General features: G+C 31.3%; 1 protein-coding gene across 1 annotated transcript in view; it reads left to right on the top strand.

The window, feature by feature from the left end:
- Positions 1-69: 69 nt before the first annotated feature.
- The window catches only part of LOC121522552 (carnitine O-acetyltransferase-like), a 50,691-nt gene continuing 24,758 nt past the window's right edge, over positions 70-26,002 (top strand). The window contains exons 1-4 of the mRNA XM_041807085.1: positions 70-330; positions 13,268-13,386; positions 14,295-14,348; positions 14,476-14,641. Of these exons, the coding sequence (XP_041663019.1) occupies positions 70-330; positions 13,268-13,386; positions 14,295-14,348; positions 14,476-14,641 (600 nt within the window). The remainder of the gene's footprint in view (positions 331-13,267; positions 13,387-14,294; positions 14,349-14,475; positions 14,642-26,002) is intronic.

Here is a 26,002-nt window from a genome sequence, read left to right as displayed (position 1 = left end):
AAGATGCCAGAGGATTTTTCTGTCATATTTTAACAGTCATATTTGTTGCTTCATCAGCTGAAGGTGGGGATGCTGAAACCCAGTAACCTGCTGAAACCGGCCGCTCAGCTTTCATGGAGAAACATGAGTGCAGAGCAGGATCTTCCCAAACTGCCCGTCCCCCCTCTGAAGCAGACCTGTGAGCTCTACCGGAACCTTCTGCAGCTCGTCCTGGAGCCCCACGAGTTTCAGAGAACTGAACACCTGCTTGAGGACTTTCAGAAACCTGGAGGGGTTGGAGAGAGGCTGCAGAGAGGTCTGCAGGAGAAAGCCCAGAGGATGGAGAACTGGGTAGGTCAAAGAGTCAAAGACATATTTATTCACCATTCATAAATAAAACAAATCTCACACCATTTTATGGTCTGCAGAGGACAGAAAACCTAGAGCACTCTATCACTGACAGCTTCCACCTGTCACTCCAAGAGGCCACACCCCTAAATAACGGGACTTCAAGGCCTAACAACACCCAGAAACTTCCTCTGAAAGCTTTAATATTATAACCTTTAAAGGTTATCTTTACAAAAATACAGTCCATCCAGTAGTCATGGAGAGAGACAGGACACCTGTCCTTAAAGCAGTGTCTGATTATAGTGTGATTATAGTGTGATTATAGTGTGATAACTGTCTGATTATAGTGTGATTATAGTGTGATTATAGTGTGATTATAGTGTGATAAATGTCTGATTATAGTGTGATTATAGTGTGATTATAGTGTGATTATAGTGTGATTATAGTGTGATAAATGTCTGATTATAGTGTGATTATAGTGTGATTATAGTGTGATTATAGTGTGATAAACATCTGATTATAGTGTGATTATAGTGTGATAAATGTCTGATTATAGTGTGATTATAGTGTGATTATAGTGTGATTATAGTGTGATAAATGTCTGATTATAGTGTGATTATAGTGTGATTATAGTGTGATAACTGTCTGATTATAGTGTGATTATAGTGTGATTATAGTGTGATTATAGTGTGATTATAGTGTGATAAATGTCTGATTATAGTGTGATTATAGTGTGATTATAGTGTGATTATAGTGTGATAAATGTCTGATTATAGTGTGATTATAGTGTGATTATAGTGTGATTATAGTGTGATAACTGTCTGATTATAGTGTGATTATAGTGTGATTATAGTGTGATTAATGTCTGATTATAGTGTGATTATAGTGTGATTATAGTGTGATTATAGTGTGATAAATGTCTGATTATAGTGTGATTATAGTGTGATTATAGTGTGATTATAGTGTGATAACTGTCTGATTTATTGTGTGATTATAGTGTGATTATAGTGTGATTATAGTGTGATAAACATCTGATTATAGTGTGATTATAGTGTGATTATAGTGTGATTATAGTGTGATTATAGTGTGATAACTGTCTGATTTATTGTGTGATTATAGTGTGATTATAGTGTGATAAATGTCTGATTATAGTGTGATTATAGTGTGATTATAGTGTGATTATAGTGTGATAAACATCTGATTATAGTGTGATTATAGTGTGATAAATGTCTGATTATAGTGTGATTATAGTGTGATTATAGTGTGATTATAGTGTGATAAATGTCTGATTATAGTGTGATTATAGTGTGATAACTGTCTGATTATAGTGTGATTATAGTGTGATTATAGTGTGATTATAGTGTGATAAATGTCTGATTATAGTGTGATTATAGTGTGATAACTGTCTGATTATAGTGTGATTATAGTGTGATTATAGTGTGATAACTGTCTGATTATAGTGTGATTATAGTGTGATTATAGTGTGATTATAGTGTGATTATAGTGTGATTATAGTGTGATTATAGTGTGATAAATGTCTGATTATAGTGTGATTATAGTGTGATTATAGTGTGATTATAGTGTGATTATAGTGTGATAAATGTCTGATTATAGTGTGATTATAGTGTGATAACTGTCTGATTATAGTGTGATTATAGTGTGATTATAGTGTGATAAATGTCTGATTATAGTGTGATTATAGTGTGATAACTGTCTGATTATAGTGTGATTATAGTGTGATTATAGTGTGATAAACATCTGATTATAGTGTGATTATAGTGTGATAAATGTCTGATTATAGTGTGATTATAGTGTGATTATAGTGTGATAAATGTCTGATTATAGTGTGATTATAGTGTGATTATAGTGTGATTATAGTGTGATAACTGTCTGATTATAGTGTGATTATAGTGTGATTATAGTGTGATAAATGTCTGATTATAGTGTGATTATAGTGTGATAACTGTCTGATTATAGTGTGATTATAGTGTGATTATAGTGTGATAAACATCTGATTATAGTGTGATTATAGTGTGATAAATGTCTGATTATAGTGTGATTATAGTGTGATTATAGTGTGATAAATGTCTGATTATAGTGTGATTATAGTGTGATTATAGTGTGATTATAGTGTGATTATAGTGTGATAACTGTCTGATTATAGTGTGATTATAGTGTGATTATAGTGTGATAACTGTCTGATTATAGTGTGATTATAGTGTGATTATAGTGTGATTATAGTGTGATAACTGTCTGATTATAGTGTGATTATAGTGTGATTATAGTGTGATAACTGTCTGATTATAGTGTGATTATAGTGTGATTATAGTGTGATAACTGTCTGATTATAGTGTGATTATAGTGTGATTATAGTGTGATTATAGTGTGATTATAGTGTGATAACTGTCTGATTATAGTGTGATTATAGTGTGATAACTGTCTGATTATAGTGTGATTATAGTGTGATTATAGTGTGATAACTGTCTGATTATAGTGTGATTATAGTGTGATTATAGTGTGATAACTGTCTGATTATAGTGTGATTATAGTGTGATTATAGTGTGATTATAGTGTGATTATAGTGTGATAACTGTCTGATTATAGTGTGATTATAGTGTGATTATAGTGTGATTATAGTGTGATAACTGTCTGATTATAGTGTGATTATAGTGTGATTATAGTGTGATTATAGTGTGATAACTGTCTGATTATAGTGTGATTATAGTGTGATTATAGTGTGATAAACATCTGATTATAGTGTGATTATAGTGTGATAAATGTCTGATTATAGTGTGATTATAGTGTGATTATAGTGTGATAAACGTCTGATTATAGTGTGATTATAGTGTGATTATAGTGTGATAAACATCTGATTATAGTGTGATTATAGTGTGATTATAGTGTGATTATAGTGTGATTAATGTCTGATAATAGTGTGATTATAGTGTGATTATAGTGTGATAAACATCTGATTATAGTGTGATTATAGTGTGATAAATGTCTGATTATAGTGTGATTATAGTGTGATTATAGTGTGATAAACGTCTGATTATAGTGTGATTATAGTGTGATTATAGTGTGATAAACATCTGATTATAGTGTGATTATAGTGTGATTATAGTGTGATTATAGTGTGATTATAGTGTGATAAATGTCTGATTATAGTGTGATTATAGTGTGATAAATGTCTGATTATAGTGTGATTATAGTGTGATTATAGTGTGATTATAGTGTGATAAACATCTGATAATAGTGTGATTATAGTGTGATTATAGTGTGATTATAGTGTGATAAACATCTGATAATAGTGTGATTATAGTGTGATTATAGTGTGATTATAGTGTGATTATAGTGTGATTATAGTGTGATAAATGTCTGATTATAGTGTGATTATAGTGTGATTATAGTGTGATAAATGTCTGATTATAGTGTGATTATAGTGTGATTATAGTGTGATAAACATCTGATAATAGTGTGATTATAGTGTGATTATAGTGTGATAAATGTCTGATTATAGTGTGATTATAGTGTGATTATAGTGTGATTATAGTGTGATAAATGTCTGATTATAGTGTGATTATAGTGTGATTATAGTGTGATAAATGTCTGATTATAGTGTGATTATAGTGTGATTATAGTGTGATAAATGTCTGATTATAGTGTGATTATAGTGTGATTATAGTGTGATAAACATCTGATTATAGTGTGATTATAGTGTGATTATACTGTCTGATTATAGTGTGATTATAGTGTGATTATAGTGTGATTATAGTGTGATTATAGTGTGATAACTGTCTGATTATAGTGTGATTATAGTGTGATTATAGTGTGATTATAGTGTGATATAGTGTGTTAAACATCTGATTATAGTGTGATTATAGTGTGATATAGTGTGATAAACATCTGATTATAGTGTGATTATAGTGTGATTATAGTGTGATAAACATCTGATTATAGTGTGATTATAGTGTGATTAATGTCTGATAATAGTGTGATTATAGTGTGATTATAGTGTGATAAATGTCTGATTATAGTGTGATTATAGTGTGATTATAGTGTGATTAATGTCTGATAATAGTGTGATTATAGTGTGATTATAGTGTGATAAATGTCTGATTATAGTGTGATTATAGTGTGATAAATGTCTGATTATAGTGTGATTATAGTGTGATTATAGTGTGATAAATGTCTGATTATAGTGTGATTATAGTGTGATTATAGTGTGATTAATGTCTGATAATAGTGTGATTATAGTGTGATTATAGTGCGATACATCTCTGATTATAGTGTGATTATAGTGTGATTATAGTGTGATTATAGTGTGATTATAGTGTGATTATAGTGTGATAAATGTCTGATTATAGTGTGATTATAGTGTGATTATAGTGTGATAAATGTCTGATTATAGTGTGATTATAGTGTGATTATAGTGTGATTAATGTCTGATAATAGTGTGATTATAGTGTGATTATAGTGTGATAAATGTCTGATTATAGTGTGATTATAGTGTGATTATAGTGTGATTATAGTGTGATAAACATCTGATAATAGTGTGATTATAGTGTGATTATAGTGTGATTATAGTGTGATAAACATCTGATAATAGTGTGATTATAGTGTGATTATAGTGTGATTATAGTGTGATAAACATCTGATAATAGTGTGATTGTAGTGTGATTATAGTGTGATAAACATCTGATAATAGTGTGATTATAGTGTGATTATAGTGTGATAAATGTCTGATTATAGTGTGATTATAGTGTGATTATAGTGTGATAAATGTCTGATTATAGTGTGATTATAGTGTGATTATAGTGTGATAAACATCTGATAATAGTGTGATTATAGTGTGATTATAGTGTGATAAATGTCTGATTATAGTGTGATTATAGTGTGATTATAGTGTGATAAATGTCTGATTATAGTGTGATTATAGTGTGATTATAGTGTGATAAATGTCTGATTATAGTGTGATTATAGTGTGATTATAGTGTGATAAACATCTGATTATAGTGTGATTATAGTGTGATTATAGTGTGATTATACTGTCTGATTATAGTGTGATTATAGTGTGATTATAGTGTGATAACTGTCTGATTATAGTGTGATTATAGTGTGATTATAGTGTGATAACTGTCTGATTATAGTGTGATTATAGTGTGATTATAGTGTGATTATAGTGTGATTATAGTGTGATAACTGTCTGATTATAGTGTGATTATAGTGTGATTATAGTGTGATTATAGTGTGATTATAGTGTGATAACTGTCTGATTATAGTGTGATTATAGTGTGATTATAGTGTGATTATAGTGTGATAAATGTCTGATTATAGTGTGATTATAGTGTGATTATAGTGTGATAACTGTCTGATTATAGTGTGATTATAGTGTGATTATAGTGTGATTATAGTGTGATAAACGTCTGATTATAGTGTGATTATAGTGTGATTATAGTGTGATTATAGTGTGATTATAGTGTGATTATAGTGTGATAAACGTCTGATTATAGTGTGATTATAGTGTGATTATAGTGTGATTATAGTGTGATTATAGTGTGATAAACGTCTGATTATAGTGTGATTATAGTGTGATTATAGTGTGATTATAGTGTGATTATAGTGTGATAACTGTCTGATTATAGTGTGATTATAGTGTGATTATAGTGTGATTATAGTGTGATATAGTGTGTTAAACATCTGATTATAGTGTGATTATAGTGTGATATAGTATGATAAACATCTGATTATAGTGTGATTATAGTGTGATTATAGTGTGATTATAGTGTGATAAACGTCTGATTATAGTGTGATTATAGTGTGATTATAGTGTGATAAACATCTGATTATAGTGTGATTATAGTGTGATTATAGTGTGATAAACATCTGATTATAGTGTGATTATAGTGTGATTATAGTGTGATAAACATCTGATTATAGTGTGATTATAGTGTGATTATAGTGTGATAAACATCTGATTATAGTGTGATTATAGTGTGATTATAGTGTGATAAACATCTGATTATAGTGTGATTATAGTGTGATTATAGTGTGATTATAGTGTGATAAACATCTGATTATAGTGTGATTATAGTGTGATTATAGTGTGATAAACATCTGATTATAGTGTGATTATAGTGTGATTATAGTGTGATAAACATCTGATTATAGTGTGATTATAGTGTGATTAAAGTGTGATTATAGTGTGATAAACGTCTGATTATAGTGTGATTATAGTGTGATTATAGTGTGATTATAGTGTGATAAACGTCTGATTATAGAATGATTATAGTGTGATATAGTGTGATTATAGTGTGATTATAGTGTGATATAGTGTGATAAACATCTGATTATAGTGTGATTATAGTGTGATAAACATCTGATTATAGTGTGATTATAGTGTGATAAACATCTGATTATAGTGTGATTATAGTGTGATTATAGTGTGATAAACATCTGATTATAGTGTAATTATAGTGTGATTATAGTGTGATTATAGTGTGATAAACATCTGATTATAGTGTGATTATAGTGTGATTATAGTGTGATTATACTGTGATATAGTGTGATAAACATCTGATTATAGTGTGATTATAGTGTGATTAAAGTGTGATTATAGTGTGATAAACGTCTGATTATAGAGTGATTATAGTGTGATATAGTGTGATTATAGTGTGATTATAGTGTGATTATAGTGTGATAAACATCTGATTATAGTGTGATTATAGTGTGATTATAGTGTGATTATTGTGTGATTATAGTGTGATTATAGTGTGATTATAGTGTGATAACTGTCTGATTATAGTGTGATTATAGTGTGATTATAGTGTGATAACTGTCTGATTATAGTGTGATTATAGTGTGATTATAGTGTGATTATAGTGTGATTATAGTGCGATAACTGTCTGATTTTAGTGTGATTATAGTGTGATTATAGTGTGATAACTGTCTGATTATAGTGTGATTATAGTGTGATTATAGTGTGATAAATGTCTGATTATAGTGTGATTATAGTGTGATTATAGTGTGATAAACATCTGATTATAGTGTGATTATAGTGTGATTATAGTGTGATAAATGTCTGATTATAGTGTGATTATAGTGTGATTATAGTGTGATTATAGTGTGATTAATGTCTGATAATAGTGTGATTATAGTGTGATTATAGTGTGATTATAGTGTGATTATAGTGTGATAAATGTCTGATTATAGTGTGATTATAGTGTGATAAACATCTGATTATAGTGTGATTATAGTGTGATTATAGTGTGATTATAGTGTGATAAATGTCTGATTATAGTGTGATTATAGTGTGATTATAGTGTGATAAACATCTGATTATAGTGTAATTATAGTGTGATTATAGTGTAATTATAGTGTGATTATAGTGTGATTATAGTGTGATAAACATCTGATTATAGTGTAATTATAGTGTGATTATAGTGTGATTATAGTGTGATTATAGTGTGATAAACATCTGATTATAGTGTGATTATAGTGTGATTATAGTGTGATAAACATCTGATTATAGTGTAATTATAGTGTGATTATAGTGTGATTATAGTGTGATTATAGTGTGATAACTGTCTGATTATAGTGTGATTATAGTGTGATTATAGTGTGATAACTGTCTGATTATAGTGTGATTATAGTGTGATTATAGTGTGATAACTGTCTGATTATAGTGTGATTATAGTGTGATTATAGTGTGATAACTGTCTGATTATAGTGTGATTATAGTGTGATTATAGTGTGATAACTGTCTGATTATAGTGTGATTATAGTGTGATTATAGTGTGATTATAGTGTGATTATAGTGTGATATAGTGTGTTAAACATCTGATTATAGTGTGATTATAGTGTGATTATAGTGTGATTATAGTGTGATAAACGTCTGATTATAGTGTGATTATAGTGTGATTATAGTGTGATAACTGTCTGATTATAGTGTGATTATAGTGTGATTATAGTGTGATTATAGTGTGATAACTGTCTGATTATAGTGTGATTATAGTGTGATTATAGTGTGATTATAGTGTGATATAGTGTGTTAAACATCTGATTATAGTGTGATTATAGTGTGATATAGTGTGATAAACATCTGATTATAGTGTGATTATAGTGTGATTATAGTGTGATTATAGTGTGATTATAGTGTGATAAACGTCTGATTATAGTGTGATTATAGTGTGATTATAGTGTGATAAACATCTGATTATAGTGTGATTATAATGTGATTATAGTGTGATAAACATCTGATTATAGTGTGATTATAGTGTGATTATAGTGTGATAAACATCTGATTATAGTGTGATTATAGTGTGATTATAGTGTGATAAACATCTGATTATAGTGTGATTATAATGTGATTATAGTGTGATAAACATCTGATTATAGTGTGATTATAGTGTGATTATAGTGTGATAAACATCTGATTATAGTGTGATAAACATCTGATTATAGTGTGATTATAGTGTGATAAACATCTGATTATAGTGTGATTATAGTGTGATTATTGTGTGATAAACATCTGATTATAGTGTGATTATACTGTGATATAGTGTGATAAACATCTGATTATAGTGTGATTATAGTGTGATTAAAGTGTGATTATAGTGTGATAAACGTCTGATTATAGTGTGATTATAGTGTGATTATAGTGTGATTATAGTGTGATAAACGTCTGATTATAGAATGATTATAGTGTGATATAGTGTGATTATAGTGTGATTATAGTGTGATTATAGTGTGATAAACATCTGATTATAGTGTGATTATAGTGTGATTATAGTGTGATAAACATCTGATTATAGTGTAATTATAGTGTGATTATAGTGTGATTATAGTGTGATAAACATCTGATTATAGTGTGATTATAGTGTGATTATAGTGTGATTAAAGTGTGATTATAGTGTGATAAACATCTGATTATAGTGTGATTATAGTGTGATTAAAGTGTGATTATAGTGTGATAAACGTCTGATTATAGAGTGATTATAGTGTGATATAGTGTGATTATAGTGTGATTATAGTGTGATTATAGTGTGATAAACATCTGATTATAGTGGTATTATAGTGTGATTATAGTGTGATTATTGTGTGATTATAGTGTGATTATAGTGTGATTATAGTGTGATTATAGTGTGATAAACGTCTGATTATAGTGTGATTATAGTGTGATTATAGTGTGATAAACATCTGATTATAGTGTGATTATAGTGTGATTATAGTGTGATTATTGTGTAATTATAGTGTGATAAACATCTGATTATAGTGTGATTATAGTGTGATAAACGTCTGATTATAGTGTGATTATAGTGTGATTATAGTGTGATTATAGTGTGATATAGTGTGTTAAACATCTGATTATAGTGTGATTATAGTGTGATTATAGTGTGATTATAGTGTGATTATAGTGTGATAAACGTCTGATTATAGTGTGATTATAGTGTGATTATAGTGTGATAACTGTCTGATTATAGTGTGATTATAGTGTGATTATAGTGTGATTATAGTGTGATTATAGTGTGATATAGTGTGTTAAACATCTGATTATAGTGTGATTATAGTGTGATATAGTGTGATAAACATCTGATTATAGTGTGATTATAGTGTGATATAGTGTGTTAAACATCTGATTATAGTGTGATTATAGTGTGATTATAGTGTGATAAACATCTGATTATAGTGTGATTATAGTGTGATTATAGTGTGATTATAGTGTGATTATAGTGTGATAAACATCTGATTATAGTGTGATTATAGTGTGATTATAGTGTGATTATAGTGTGATTATTGTGTAATTATAGTGTGATTATAGTGTGATTATAGTGTGATTATAGTGTGATAAACGTCTGATTATAGTGTGATTATAGTGTGATTATAGTGTGATTATAGTGTGATATAGTGTGTTAAACATCTGATTATAGTGTGATTATAGTGTGATTATAGTGTGATTATAGTGTGATAAACGTCTGATTATAGTGTGATTATAGTGTGATTATAGTGTGATAACTGTCTGATTATAGTGTGATTATAGTGTGATTATAGTGTGATTATAGTGTGATAACTGTCTGATTATAGTGTGATTATAGTGTGATTATAGTGTGATTATAGTGTGATTATAGTGTGATTATAGTGTGATTATAGTGTGATATAGTGTGTTAAACATCTGATTATAGTGTGATTATAGTGTGATTATAGTGTGATTATAGTGTGATTATAGTGTGATTATAGTGTGATTATAGTGTGATAAACATCTGATTATAGTGTGATTATAGTGTGATTATAGTGTGATTATAGTGTGATTATAGTGTGATAAACGTCTGATAATAGTGTGATTATAGTGTGATTATAGTGTGATAAACATCTGATTATAGTGTGATTATAGTGTGATTATAGTGTGATAAACATCTGATTATAGTGTGATTATAGTGTGATTATAGTGTGATAAACATCTGATTATAGTGTGATTATAGTGTGATTATAGTGTGATAAACATCTGATTATAGTGTGATTATAGTGTGATTATAGTGTGATAAACATCTGATTATAGTGTGATTATAGTGTGATTATAGTGTGATTATAGTGTGATAAACATCTGATTATAGTGTGATTATAGTGTGATTACTGTGTGATAAACATCTGATTATAGTGTGATTATACTGTGATATAGTGTGATAAACATCTGATTATAGTGTGATTATAGTGTGATTAAAGTGTGATTATAGTGTGATAAACGTCTGATTATAGTGTGATTATAGTGTGATTATAGTGTGATTATAGTGTGATAAACGTCTGATTATAGTGTGATTATAGTGTGATTATAGAATGATTATAGTGTGATATAGTGTGATTATAGTGTGATTATAGTGTGATTATAGTGTGATAAACATCTGATTATAGTGTGATTATAGTGTGATTATAGTGTGATAAACATCTGATTATAGTGTAATTATAGTGTGATTATAGTGTGATAAATGTCTGATTATAGTGTGATTATAGTGTTATTATAGTGTGATAAACATCTGATTATAGTGTAATTATAGTGTGATTATAGTGTGATTATAGTGTGATTATAGTGTGATAAACATCTGATTATAGTGTGATTATAGTGTGATTATAGTGTGATTATACTGTGATATAGTGTGATAAACATCTGATTATAGTGTGATTATAGTGTGATTAAAGTGTGATTATAGTGTGATAAACGTCTGATTATAGAGTGATTATAGTGTGATATAGTGTGATTATAGTGTGATTTTAGTGTGATAAACATCTGATTATAGTGTGATTATAGTGTGATTATAGTGTGATTATAGTGTGATTATAGTGTGATTATTGTGTGATTATAGTGTGATTATTGTGTGATTATAGTGTGATTATAGTGTGATTATAGTGTGATTATTGTGTGATTATAGTGTGATTATAGTGTGATAAACGTCTGATTATAGTGTGATTATAGTGTGATTATAGTGTGATTATAGTGTGATAAACATCTGATTATAGTGTGATTATAGTGTGATTATAGTGTGATTATTGTGTAATTATAGTGTGATTATAGTGTGATTATAGTGTGATAAACGTCTGATTATAGTGTGATTATAGTGTGATTATTGTGTGATTATAGTGTGATTATAGTGTGATTATAGTGTGATTATACTGTGATAAATGTCTGATTATAGTGTGATTATAGTGTGATTATAGTGTGATTATAGTGTGATAAACATCTGATTATAGTGTGATTATTGTGTGATTATAGTGTGATTATTGTGTGATTATAGTGTGATTATAGTGTGATTATAGTGTGATTAACATCTGATTATAGTGTGACTATAGTGTGATAAACATCTGATTATAGTGTGATTATAGTGTGATTATCGTGTGATAAACGTCTGATTATAGTGTGATTCATGTGTGATTCATGTGTGATTAATGTTTGATTTTGTGTGATTCTTGTGTGATTCATGTGTGATTAATGTTTGATTTTGTGTGATTATGTGTGATTCATGTGTGATTAATGTGTGACTCATGTGTGATTCTTGTGTGATTCTTGTGTGATTTTGTGTGATTTTGTGTTATTCTTTTGTGATTAATGTGTGATTATTCTATGATTAATGTGTGATTCTTGTGTGATTCTTGTGTGATTCTTGTGTAATTCATGTGTGATTAATGTGTGATTTTGTGTGATTCTTGTGTGATTCATGTGTGATTTTTTGTGATTTTGTGTGATTATTGTGTGATTTTGTGTGATTCTTGTGTGATTCATGTGTGATTCATGTGTGATTAATGTGTGATTATTGTGTGATTCATGTTTGATTAATGTGTGATTTTGTGTGATTCTTGTGTGATTTTGTGTGATTTTGTGTGATTCTTGTGTGATTCATGTGTGATTCTTGTGTGATTCATGTGTGATTAATGTGTGATTTTGTGTGATTCTTGTGTGATTCATGTGTGATTTTGTGTGATTTGTGTGATTCATGTGTGATTAATGTGTGATTTTGTGTGATTCTTGTGTGATTCATGTGTGATTCATGTGTGATTAATGTGTGATTTTGTGTGATTCTTGTGTGATTCATGTGTGATTTTGTGTGATTTGTGTGATTCATGTGTGATTAATGTGTGATTTTGTGTGATTCATGTGTGATTAATGTGTGATTTTGTGTGATTCTTGTGTGATTAATGTGTGATTTTGTGTGATTCTTGTGTGATTAATGTGTGATTTTGTGTGATTTGTGTGATTCATGTGTGATTAATGTGTGATTTTGTGTGATTCATGTGTGATTAATGTGTGATTTTGTGTGATTCATGTGTGATTAATGTGTGATTTTGTGTGATTCTTGTGTGATTAATGTGTGATTCTTGTGTGATTCTTGTGTGATTATAGTGTTATTAATGTGTTTTATGTGTGTGTTATTTCTGTGTTTTCTCTGTTTAATTGCAGCTAACTGACGACTATGTCAGGGTAGAATACCTGAGCAAACGGAAACCATTACCTGTTTTTTCCAACGTAGCTGGGATTTTTCCCAGACGGGACCACGTGGACAAACATGGACAGATCAGGTAAGCACAGACACAGCCAGCAGAGGGCGCTCATGCTAGATACAGTACCAGTCCTAAAATCCAGATCCAGATCCTTTGACAATGGTACACTCACACATTTATTAAATTGGCGACTGTTCGAAATGTTTCCATTCTGTCCATTTAGGCTCACTGTAGTGGGGGTCAGGGTTCGTGTAGCAGGAGAGCATCTGGATGATCCAGTGGTGTCTTTGATCTCTGACTGGTTTTGGGTTAGGGGGACTAGTTGAACTTTGGACGCCTATACTCCTTAAACGTTCCGTTAAAGTCCAAAGGAATCTACTCAATTTTCAACAATCGGTGTCTCATATTTGACTTTAATTCAATACTCAAACCAACTTCTTCATTCACTGGGACAGCTAACAGTGGTACCAACCAGAACTTCCTTTTGTTCTCTTTCAAAAGAAAGGAGGGGTTATCTTAGAACAGGAAGTGCATCACCATCAGCTGGAGAAAGTTCAAATTTCAAAGTAAAAGCATCAGAAACAAGAGTTTGTTGACAAAATACATCATAATAACAGATAAAAGGGTTACTGAACCAGGAAAAGAGCTCAGTGTGAATTCCTGAAGTGTAAACACTGTGACATAAATGGGGTTCACTGGACACCACTGAGTCATTTTGTACATGCACTCCTGCTTGTTTCTTCATGTTTCACAGTGTTTATAGTGTTTTTGTCAGAATTAACACACTGAAGTCATCTGTTAGGTCTCAGTCCTGGTTGCAGGCCACACTGGTAGTTCTCTTCTTCAAATACATCTCATTGATTAATTGATATCAGTCATTGATCACCACACTGGGATTCAAACTGGGGAAAAATACATTTTTTATGTGATTTCAGGGAACTGATTTTTAAAAATACTGTCTGACACCTTAACTGTTCTGTGTCCAGGTGTGCTGCTGATATGGTCTTGGCCATTTTAGACTTTAAAGCAAAGGCTGAAACGTGAGTTCAAAATTATTCATCCTATCATTTCTGGGCTCTTTATCATGTGACCTTTGTTACTGGTCAACATCTATCTATAAATCATTGTTATTGATCTACCTCCATCTATTGCTCTGACGTCTTACAGTGACACTCTTCCTGTCACCTACCTACAAGGAATTCCACTGTGTATGTCCCAACACAAGCAGCTGATCTCCTCCAACAGAATGCCTCATCCTGACATCGATTCTCTGGTGTTTTTTGCCAAAACTTCCAACCCGCCTGTACACATGAGCGTGGTTCACAACGGCCAGGTGAGAATCACCTCAGGAAACCTTCAGTTCATTTTTGAAATTATTTCATTCACCAGTGTGAGAAATGTCTCATTATACCAAAGTCTCACCCTGATTTATCTCTGTTGAACTGGTTTAGACCTAGCCTCTGATTTATCTCTGTTAAACTGGTTTAGACCTAGTTTAACATATTTATCTCTGTTAAACTGGTTTAGACCTAGTTCAACATATTTATCTCTGTTGAACTGGTTTAGACCTAGTTCAACATATTTATCTCTGTTGAACTGGTTTAGACCTAGTTTAACATATTTATCTCTGTTGAACTGGTTTAGACCTAGTTTAACATATTTATCTCTGTTAAACTGGTTTAGACCTAGCCTCTGATTTATCTCTGTTAAACTGGTTTAGACCTAGTTTAACATATTTATCTCTGTTAAACTGGTTTAGACCTAGTTCAACATATTTATCTCTGTTGAACTGGTTTAGACCTAGTTCAACATATTTATCTCTGTTGAACTGGTTTAGACCTAGTTTAACATATTTATCTCTGTTGAACTGGTTTAGACCTAGTTCAACATATTTATCTCTGTTGAACTGGTTTAGACCTAGTTTAACATATTTATCTCTGTTAAACTGGTTTAGACCTAGTCATATTTATCTCTGTTAAACTGGTTTAGACCTAGTTTAACATATTTATCTCTGTTGAACTGGTTTAGACCTAGTTCAACATATTTATCTCTGTTGAACTGGTTTAGACCTAGTTTAACATATTTATCTCTGTTGAACTGGTTTAGACCTAGTTCAACATATTTATCTCTGTTAAACTGGTTTAGACCTAGTTCAACATATTTATCTCTGTTGAACTGGTTTAGACCTAGTTCAACATATTTATCTCTGTTGAACTGGTTTAGACCTAGTTTAACATATTTATCTCTGTTGAACTGGTTTAGACCTAGTTCAACATATTTATCTCTGTTGAACTGGTTTAGACCTAGTTCAACATATTTATCTCTGTTGAACTGGTTTAGACCTAGTTCAACATATTTATCTCTGTTGAACTGGTTTAGACCTAGTTTAACATATTTATCTCTGTTAAACTGGTTTAGACCTAGCCTCTGATTTATCTCTGTTAAACTGGTTTAGACCTAGTTTAACATATTTATCTCTGTTGAACTGGTTTAGACCTAGTTCAACATATTTATCTCTGTTGAACTGGTTTAGACCTAGTTTAACATATTTATCTCTGTTGAACTGGTTTAGACCTAGTTCAACATATTTATCTCTGTTAAACTGGTTTAGACCTAGCCTCTGATTTATCTCTGTTAAACTGGTTTAGACCTAGTTTAACATATTTATCTCTGTTAAACTGGTTTAGACCTAGCCTCTGATTTATCTCTGTTAAACTGGTTTAGACCTAGCCTCTGATTTATCTCTGTTAAACTGGTTTAGACCTAGCCTCTGATTTATCTCTGTTAAACTGGTTTAGACCTAGCCTCTGATTTATCTCTGTTAAACTGGTTTAGACCTAGTTCAACATATTTATCTCTGTTAAACTGGTTTAGACCTAGCCTCTGATTTATCTCTGTTAAACTGGTTTAGACCTAGTTTAACATATTTATCTCTGTTAAACTGGTTTAGACCTAGCCTCTGATTTATCTCTGTTAAACTGGTTTAGACCTAGCCTCTGATTTATCTCTGTTAAACTGGGTTAGACCTAGCCTCTGATTTATCTCTGTTAAACTGGTTTAGACCTAGCCTCTGATTTATCTCTGTTAAACTGGTTTAGACCTAGCCTCTGATTTATCTCTGTTAAACTGGTTTAGACCTAGTTTAACATATTTATCTTCGTTAAACTGGTTTAGACCTAGCCTCTGATTTATCTCTGTTGAACTGGTTTAGACCTAGTTTAACATATTTATCTCTGTTTAACTGGTTTAGACCTACTTTGACATATTTATCTCTGTTGAACTGGTTTAGACCTAGTTTAACATATTTATCTTCGTTAAACTGGTTTAGACCTAGCCTCTGATTTATCTCTGTTGAACTGGTTTAGACCTAGTTTAACATATTTATCTTTGTTAAACTGGTTTAGACCTACTTTGACATATTTATCTCTGTTGAACTGGTTTAGACCTAGTTTAACATATGAATCTCTGTTAAACTGGTTTAGACCTAGTTTAACATATTTATCTTTGTTAAACTGGTTTAGACCTAGTTTAACATATTTATCTCTGTTGAACTGGTTTAGACCTAGTTTGACATATTTATCTCTGTTAAACTGGTTTAGACCTACTTGGACATATTTATCTCTGTTAAACTGGTTTAGACCTAGTTTAACATGTTTATCTTTGTTAAACTGGTTTAGACCTAGTTTAACATATTTACCTCTGATTTATCTCTGTTAAACTGGTTTAGACCTAGTTTAACATATTTATCTCTGTTGAACTGGTTTAGACCTAGTTTAACATATTTATCTCTGTTAAACTGGTTTAGACCTAGTTTAACATATTTATCTCTGTTAAACTGGTTTAGACCTAGTTTAACATATTTATCCCTGTTAAACTGGTTTAGACCTAGTTTGACATATTTATCTCTGTTAAACTGGTTTAGACCTAGTTTAACATATTTATCTCTGTTAAACTGGTTTAGACCTAGTTTAACATATTTATCTCTGTTAAACTGGTTTAGACCTAGTTTAACATATTTATCCCTGTTAAACTGGTTTAGACCTAGTTTAACATATTTATCCCTGTTAAACTGGTTTAGACCTAGTTTAACATATTTATCTCTGTTAAACTGGTTTAGACCTAGTTTAACATATTTATCTCTGTTAAACTGGTTTAGACCTAGTTTAACATATTTATCCCTGTTAAACTGGTTTAGACCTAGTTTAACATATTTATCTCTGTTAAACTGGTTTAGACCTAGTTTAACATATTTATCTTCGTTAAACTGGTTTAGACCTAGTTTAACATATTTATCTCTGTTAAACTGGTTTAGACCTAGTTTAACATATTTATCTCTGTTAAACTGGTTTAGACCTAGTTTAACATATTTATCTCTGATTTATCTCTGTTAAACTGGTTTAGACCTACCCTCTGATTTATCTCTGTTAAACTGGTTTAGACCTAGCCTCTGATTTATCTCTGTTAAACTGGTTTAGACCTAGTTTAACATATTTATCTCTGTTAAACTGGTTTAGACCTAGTTTAACATATTTATCTTCGTTAAACTGGTTTAGACCTAGTTTAACATATTTATCTCTGTTAAACTGGTTTAGACCTAGTTTAACATATTTATCTCTGTTAAACTGGTTTAGACCTAGTTTAACATATTTATCTCTGATTTATCTCTGTTAAACTGGTTTAGACCTACCCTCTGATTTATCTCTGTTAAACTGGTTTAGACCTAGCCTCTGATTTATCTCTGTTAAACTGGTTTAGACCTAGTTTAACATTTTTATCTCTGTTGAACTGGTTTAGACCTAGTTTAACATATTTATCTCTGTTGAACTGGTTTAGACCTAGTTTAACATATTTATCTCTGTTAAACTGGTTTAGACCTGGTTTAACATATTTATCTCTGTTAAACTGGTTTAGACCTAGTTTAACATATTTATCTCTGATTTATCTTTGTTAAACTGGTTTAGACCTAGTTTAACATATTTATCTCTGATTTATCTTTGTTAAACTGGTTTAGACCTAGTTTAACATATTTATCTTCGTTTAACTGGTTTAGACCTAGTTTAACATATTTATCTCTGATTTATCTTTGTTAAACTGGTTTAGACCTAGTTTAACATATTTATCTCTGATTTATCTTTGTTAAACTGGTTTAGACCTAGTTTAACATATTTATCTTCGTTAAACTGGTTTAGACCTAGTTTAACATATTTATCTTCGTTAAACTGGTTTAGACCTAGCTTCTGATTTATCTCTGTTAAACTGGTTTAGACCTAGCCTCTGATTTATCTCTGTTAAACTGGTTTAGACCTAGTTTAACATATTTATCTCTGTTAAACTGGTTTAGACCTAGTTTAACATATTTATCTTCGTTAAACTGGTTTAGACCTAGCCTCTGATTTATCTCTGTTAAACTGGTTTAGACCTAGCCTCTGATTTATCTCTGTTAAACTGGTTTAGACCTAGTTTAACATATTTATCTCTGTTGAACTGGTTTAGACCTAGTTCAACATATTTATCTCTGTTGAACTGGTTTAGACCTAGTTTAACATATTTATCTCTGTTGAACTGGTTTAGACCTAGTTCAACATATTTATCTCTGTTAAACTGGTTTAGACCTAGCCTCTGATTTATCTCTGTTAAACTGGTTTAGACCTAGTTTAACATATTTATCTCTGTTAAACTGGTTTAGACCTAGTTCAACATATTTATCTCTGTTGAACTGGTTTAGACCTAGTTCAACATATTTATCTCTGTTGAACTGGTTTAGACCTAGTTTAACATATTTATCTCTGTTGAACTGGTTTAGACCTAGTTCAACATATTTATCTCTGTTGAACTGGTTTAGACCTAGTTCAACATATTTATCTCTGTTGAACTGGTTTAGACCTAGTTTAACATATTTATCTCTGTTAAACTGGTTTAGACCTAGCCTCTGATTTATCTCTGTTAAACTGGTTTAGACCTAGTTTAACATATTTATCTCTGTTGAACTGGTTTAGACCTAGTTCAACATATTTATCTCTGTTGAACTGGTTTAGACCTAGTTTAACATATTTATCTCTGTTGAACTGGTTTAGACCTAGTTCAACATATTTATCTCTGTTAAACTGGTTTAGACCTAGCCTCTGATTTATCTCTGTTAAACTGGTTTAGACCTAGTTTAACATATTTATCTCTGTTAAACTGGTTTAGACCTAGCCTCTGATTTATCTCTGTTAAACTGGTTTAGACCTAGCCTCTGATTTATCTCTGTTAAACTGGTTTAGACCTAGCCTCTGATTTATCTCTGTTAAACTGGTTTAGACCTAGTTCAACATATTTATCTCTGTTAAACTGGTTTAGACCTAGCCTCTGATTTATCTCTGTTAAACTGGTTTAGACCTAGTTTAACATATTTATCTCTGTTAAACTGGTTTAGACCTAGCCTCTGATTTATCTCTGTTAAACTGGTTTAGACCTAGCCTCTGATTTATCTCTGTTAAACTGGTTTAGACCTAGCCTCTGATTTATCTCTGTTAAACTGGTTTAGACCTAGCCTCTGATTTATCTCTGTTAAACTGGTTTAGACCTAGCCTCTGATTTATCTCTGTTAAACTGGTTTAGACCTAGTTTAACATATTTATCTTCGTTAAACTGGTTTAGACCTAGCCTCTGATTTATCTCTGTTGAACTGGTTTAGACCTAGTTTAACATATTTATCTCTGTTTAACTGGTTTAGACCTACTTTGACATATTTATCTCTGTTGAACTGGTTTAGACCTAGTTTAACATATTTATCTTCGTTAAACTGGTTTAGACCTAGCCTCTGATTTATCTCTGTTGAACTGGTTTAGACCTAGTTTAACATATTTATCTTTGTTAAACTGGTTTAGACCTACTTTGACATATTTATCTCTGTTGAACTGGTTTAGACCTAGTTTAACATATGAATCTCTGTTAAACTGGTTTAGACCTAGTTTAACATATTTATCTTTGTTAAACTGGTTTAGACCTAGTTTAACATATTTATCTCTGTTGAACTGGTTTAGACCTAGTTTGACATATTTATCTCTGTTAAACTGGTTTAGACCTACTTGGACATATTTATCTCTGTTAAACTGGTTTAGACCTAGTTTAACATGTTTATCTTTGTTAAACTGGTTTAGACCTAGTTTAACATATTTACCTCTGATTTATCTCTGTTAAACTGGTTTAGACCTAGTTTAACATATTTATCTCTGTTGAACTGGTTTAGACCTAGTTTAACATATTTATCTCTGTTAAACTGGTTTAGACCTAGTTTAACATATTTATCTCTGTTAAACTGGTTTAGACCTAGTTTAACATATTTATCCCTGTTAAACTGGTTTAGACCTAGTTTGACATATTTATCTCTGTTAAACTGGTTTAGACCTAGTTTAACATATTTATCTCTGTTAAACTGGTTTAGACCTAGTTTAACATATTTATCTCTGTTAAACTGGTTTAGACCTAGTTTAACATATTTATCCCTGTTAAACTGGTTTAGACCTAGTTTAACATATTTATCCCTGTTAAACTGGTTTAGACCTAGTTTAACATATTTATCTCTGTTAAACTGGTTTAGACCTAGTTTAACATATTTATCTCTGTTAAACTGGTTTAGACCTAGTTTAACATATTTATCCCTGTTAAACTGGTTTAGACCTAGTTTAACATATTTATCTCTGTTAAACTGGTTTAGACCTAGTTTAACATATTTATCTTCGTTAAACTGGTTTAGACCTAGTTTAACATATTTATCTCTGTTAAACTGGTTTAGACCTAGTTTAACATATTTATCTCTGTTAAACTGGTTTAGACCTAGTTTAACATATTTATCTCTGATTTATCTCTGTTAAACTGGTTTAGACCTACCCTCTGATTTATCTCTGTTAAACTGGTTTAGACCTAGCCTCTGATTTATCTCTGTTAAACTGGTTTAGACCTAGTTTAACATATTTATCTCTGTTAAACTGGTTTAGACCTAGTTTAACATATTTATCTTCGTTAAACTGGTTTAGACCTAGTTTAACATATTTATCTCTGTTAAACTGGTTTAGACCTAGTTTAACATATTTATCTCTGTTAAACTGGTTTAGACCTAGTTTAACATATTTATCTCTGATTTATCTCTGTTAAACTGGTTTAGACCTACCCTCTGATTTATCTCTGTTAAACTGGTTTAGACCTAGCCTCTGATTTATCTCTGTTAAACTGGTTTAGACCTAGTTTAACATTTTTATCTCTGTTGAACTGGTTTAGACCTAGTTTAACATATTTATCTCTGTTGAACTGGTTTAGACCTAGTTTAACATATTTATCTCTGTTAAACTGGTTTAGACCTGGTTTAACATATTTATCTCTGTTAAACTGGTTTAGACCTAGTTTAACATATTTATCTCTGATTTATCTTTGTTAAACTGGTTTAGACCTAGTTTAACATATTTATCTCTGATTTATCTTTGTTAAACTGGTTTAGACCTAGTTTAACATATTTATCTTCGTTTAACTGGTTTAGACCTAGTTTAACATATTTATCTCTGATTTATCTTTGTTAAACTGGTTTAGACCTAGTTTAACATATTTATCTCTGATTTATCTTTGTTAAACTGGTTTAGACCTAGTTTAACATATTTATCTTCGTTAAACTGGTTTAGACCTAGTTTAACATATTTATCTTCGTTAAACTGGTTTAGACCTAGCTTCTGATTTATCTCTGTTAAACTGGTTTAGACCTAGCCTCTGATTTATCTCTGTTAAACTGGTTTAGACCTAGTTTAACATATTTATCTCTGTTAAACTGGTTTAGACCTAGTTTAACATATTTATCTCTGTTGAACTGGTTTAGACCTAGTTTAACATATTTATCTCTGTTAAACTGGTTTAGACCCAGTTTAACATATTTATCTCTGATTTATCTCTGTTAAACTGGTTTAGACCTAGTTTAACATATTTATCTCTGTTAAACTGGTTTAGACCTAGTTTAACATATTTATCTCTGTTAAACTGGTTTAGACCCAGTTTAACATATTTATCTCCGATTTATCTCTGTTAAACTGGTTTAGACCTAGTTTATCATATTTATCCCTGTTAAACTGGTTTAGACCTAGTTTAACATATTTATCTCCGATTTATCTCTGTTAAACTGGTTTAGACCTAGTTTATCATATTTAACCCTGTTAAACTGGTTTAGACCCAGTTTAACATATTTATCTCCGATTTATCTCTGTTAAACTGGTTTAGACCTAGTTTATCATATTTATCCCTGTTAAACTGGTTTAGACCTAGTTTAACATATTTACCTCTGATTTATCTCTGTTAAACTGGTTTAGACCTAGTTTAACATATTTATCTCTGTTAAACTGGTTTAGACCTAGTTTAACATATTTATCTCTGTTAAACTGGTTTAGACCTAGTTTAACATATTTATCTCTGTTAAACTGGTTTAGACCCAGTTTAACATATTTATCTCTGATTTATCTCTGTTAAACTGGTTTAGACCTAGTTTAACATATTTATCTCTGTTAAACTGGTTTAGACCTAGTTTAACATATTTATCCCTGTTAAACTGGTTTAGACCTAGCCTCTGATTTATCTCTGTTAAACTGGTTTGGACCTAGTTTAACATATTTATCCCTGTTAAACTGGTTTAGACCTAGTTTAACATATTTATCCCTGTTAAACTGGTTTAGACCTAGTTTAACATATTTATCCCTGTTAAACTGGTTTAGACCTAGTTTAACATATTTATCTCTGTTAAACTGGTTTAGACCTAGCCTCTGATTTATCCCTGTTAAACTGGTTTAGACCTAGCCTCTGATTTAACTCTGTTAAACTGGTTTAGACCTAGCCTCTGATTTAACTCTGTTAAACTGGTTTAGACCTAGCCTCTGATTTATCCCTGTTAAACTGGTTTAGACCTAGTTTAACATATTTATCCCTGTTAATCTGGTTTAGACCTAGTTTAGCATATTTATCTCTGTTAAACTGGTTTAGACCTAGCCTCTGATTTATCTCTGTTAAACTGGTTTAGACCTAGCCTCTGATTTAACTCTGTTAAACTGGTTTAGACCTAGCCTCTGATTTATCCCTGTTAAACTGGTTTAGACCTAGTTTAACATATTTATCCCTGTTAATCTGGTTTAGACCTAGTTTAGCATATTTATCTCTGTTAAACTGGTTTAGACCTAGCCTCTGATTTATCTCTGTTAAACTGGTTTAGACCTAGCTTCTGATTTATCTCTGTTAAACTGGTTTAGACCTAGCCTCTGATTTATCTCTGTTAAACTGGTTTAGACCTAGCCTCTGATTTATCCCTGTTAAACTGGTTCAGACCTAGCCTCTGATTTATCTCTGTTAAACTGGTTTAGACCTAGCCTCTGATTTATCTCTGTTAAACTGGTTTAGACCTAGCCTCTGATTTATCTCTGTTAAACTGGTTTAGACCTAGCCTCTGATTTATCTCTGTTAAACTGGTTTAGACCTAGCCTCTGATTTATCTCTGTTAAACTGGTTTAGACCTAGCCTCTGATTTATCTCTGTTAAACTGGTTTAGACCTAGCCTCTGATTTATCCCTGTTAAACTGGTTTAGACCTAGCCTCTGATTTATCTCTGTTAAACTGGTTTAGACCTAGTTTAACATATTTATCTCTGTTAAACTGGTTTAGACCTAGTTTAACATATTTATCTTTGTTAAACTGGTTTAGACCTAGCCTCTGATTTATCTCTGTTAAACTGGTTTAGACCTAGTTTAACATATTTATCTCTGTTAAACTGGTTTAGACCTAGCCTCTGATTTATCTCTGTTAAACTGGTTTAGACCTAGCCTCTGATTTATCTCTGTTAAACTGGTTTAGACCTAGCCTCTGATTTATCTCTGTTAAACTGGTTTAGACCTAGCCTCTGATTTATCTCTGTTAAACTGGTTTAGACCTAGTTTAACATATTTATCTTCGTTAAACTGGTTTAGACCTAGCCTCTGATTTATCTCTGTTAAACTGGTTTAGACCTAGCCTCTGATTTATCCCTGTTAAACTGGTTTAGACCTAGCCTCTGATTTATCTCTGTTAAACTGGTTTAGACCTAGCCTCTGATTTATCCCTGTTAAACTGGTTTAGACCTAGCCTCTGATTTATCTCTGTTAAACTGGTTTAGACCTAGCCTCTGATTTATTTCTGTTAAACTGGTTTAGACCTAGCCTCTGATTTATCTCTGTTAAACTGGTTTAGACCTAGCCTCTGATTTATTTCTGTTAAACTGGTTTAGACCTAGCCTCTGATTTATCTCTGTTAAACTGGTTTAGACCTAGCCTCTGATTTATTTCTGTTAAACTGGTTTAGACCTAGCCTCTGATTTATCTCTGTTAAACTGGTTTAGACCTAGCCTCTGATTTATCCCTGTTAAACTGGTTTAGACCTAGCCTCTGATTTATCTCTGTTAAACTGGTTTAGACCTAGCCTCTGATTTATCTCTGTTAAACTGGTTTAGACCTAGCCTCTGATTTATCTCTGTTAAACTGGTTTAGACCTAGCCTCTGATTTATCTCTGTTAAACTGGTTTAGACCTAGCCTCTGATTTATCTCTGTTAAACTGGTTTAGACCTAGCCTCTGATTTATCTCTGTTAAACTGGTTTAGACCTAGCCTCTGATTTATCTCTGTTAAACTGGTTTAGACCTAGTTTAACATATTTATCTCTGTTAAACTGGTTTAGACCTAGCCTCTGATTTATCTCTGTTAAACTGGTTTAGACCTAGTTTAACATATTTATCTCTGTTAAACTGGTTTAGACCTAGCCTCTGATTTATCTCTGTTAAACTGGTTTAGACCTAGCCTCTGATTTATCTCTGTTAAACTGGTTTAGACCTAGTTTAACATATTTATCTCTGTTAAACTGGTTTAGACCTAGCCTCTGATTTATCTCTGTTAAACTGGTTTAGACCTAGCCTCTGATTTATCTCTGTTAAACTGGTTTAGACCTAGCCTCTGATTTATCTCTGTTAAACTGGTTTAGACCTAGTTTAACATATTTATCTCTGTTAAACTGGTTTAGACCTAGCCTCTGATTTATCTCTGTTAAACTGGTTTAGACCTAGCCTCTGATTTATCTCTGTTAAACTGGTTTAGACCTAGCCTCTGATTTATCTCTGTTAAACTGGTTTAGACCTAGCCTCTGATTTATCTCTGTTAAATTGGTTTAGACCTAGCCTCTGATTTATCTCTGTTAAACTGGTTTAGACCTAGCCTCTGATTTATCTCTGTTAAACTGGTTTAGACCTAGCCTCTGATTTATCTCTGTTAAACTGGTTTAGACCTAGCCTCTGATTTATCTCTGTTAAACTGGTTTAGACCTAGTTTAACATATTTATCTTCGTTAAACTGGTTTAGACCTAGCCTCTGATTTATCCCTGTTAAACTGGTTTAGACCTAGCCTCTGATTTATCTCTGTTAAACTGGTTTAGACCTAGCCTCTGATTTATCTCTGTTAAACTGGTTTAGACCTAGCCTCTGATTTATCTCTGTTAAACTGGTTTAGACCTAGCCTCTGATTTATCCCTGTTAAACTGGTTTAGACCTAGCCTCTGATTTATCTCTGTTAAACTGGTTTAGACCTAGCCTCTGATTTATTTCTGTTAAACTGGTTTAGACCTAGCCTCTGATTTATCTCTGTTAAACTGGTTTAGACCTAGCCTCTGATT

This window comes from Cheilinus undulatus, linkage group 15 (assembly GCF_018320785.1).
Source record: "Cheilinus undulatus linkage group 15, ASM1832078v1, whole genome shotgun sequence".
NCBI lineage: Eukaryota > Metazoa > Chordata > Actinopteri > Labriformes > Labridae > Cheilinus > Cheilinus undulatus.
Note: the sequence above shows the minus strand (reverse complement) of the source record. Positions and strands in the feature narration are given on the sequence as shown.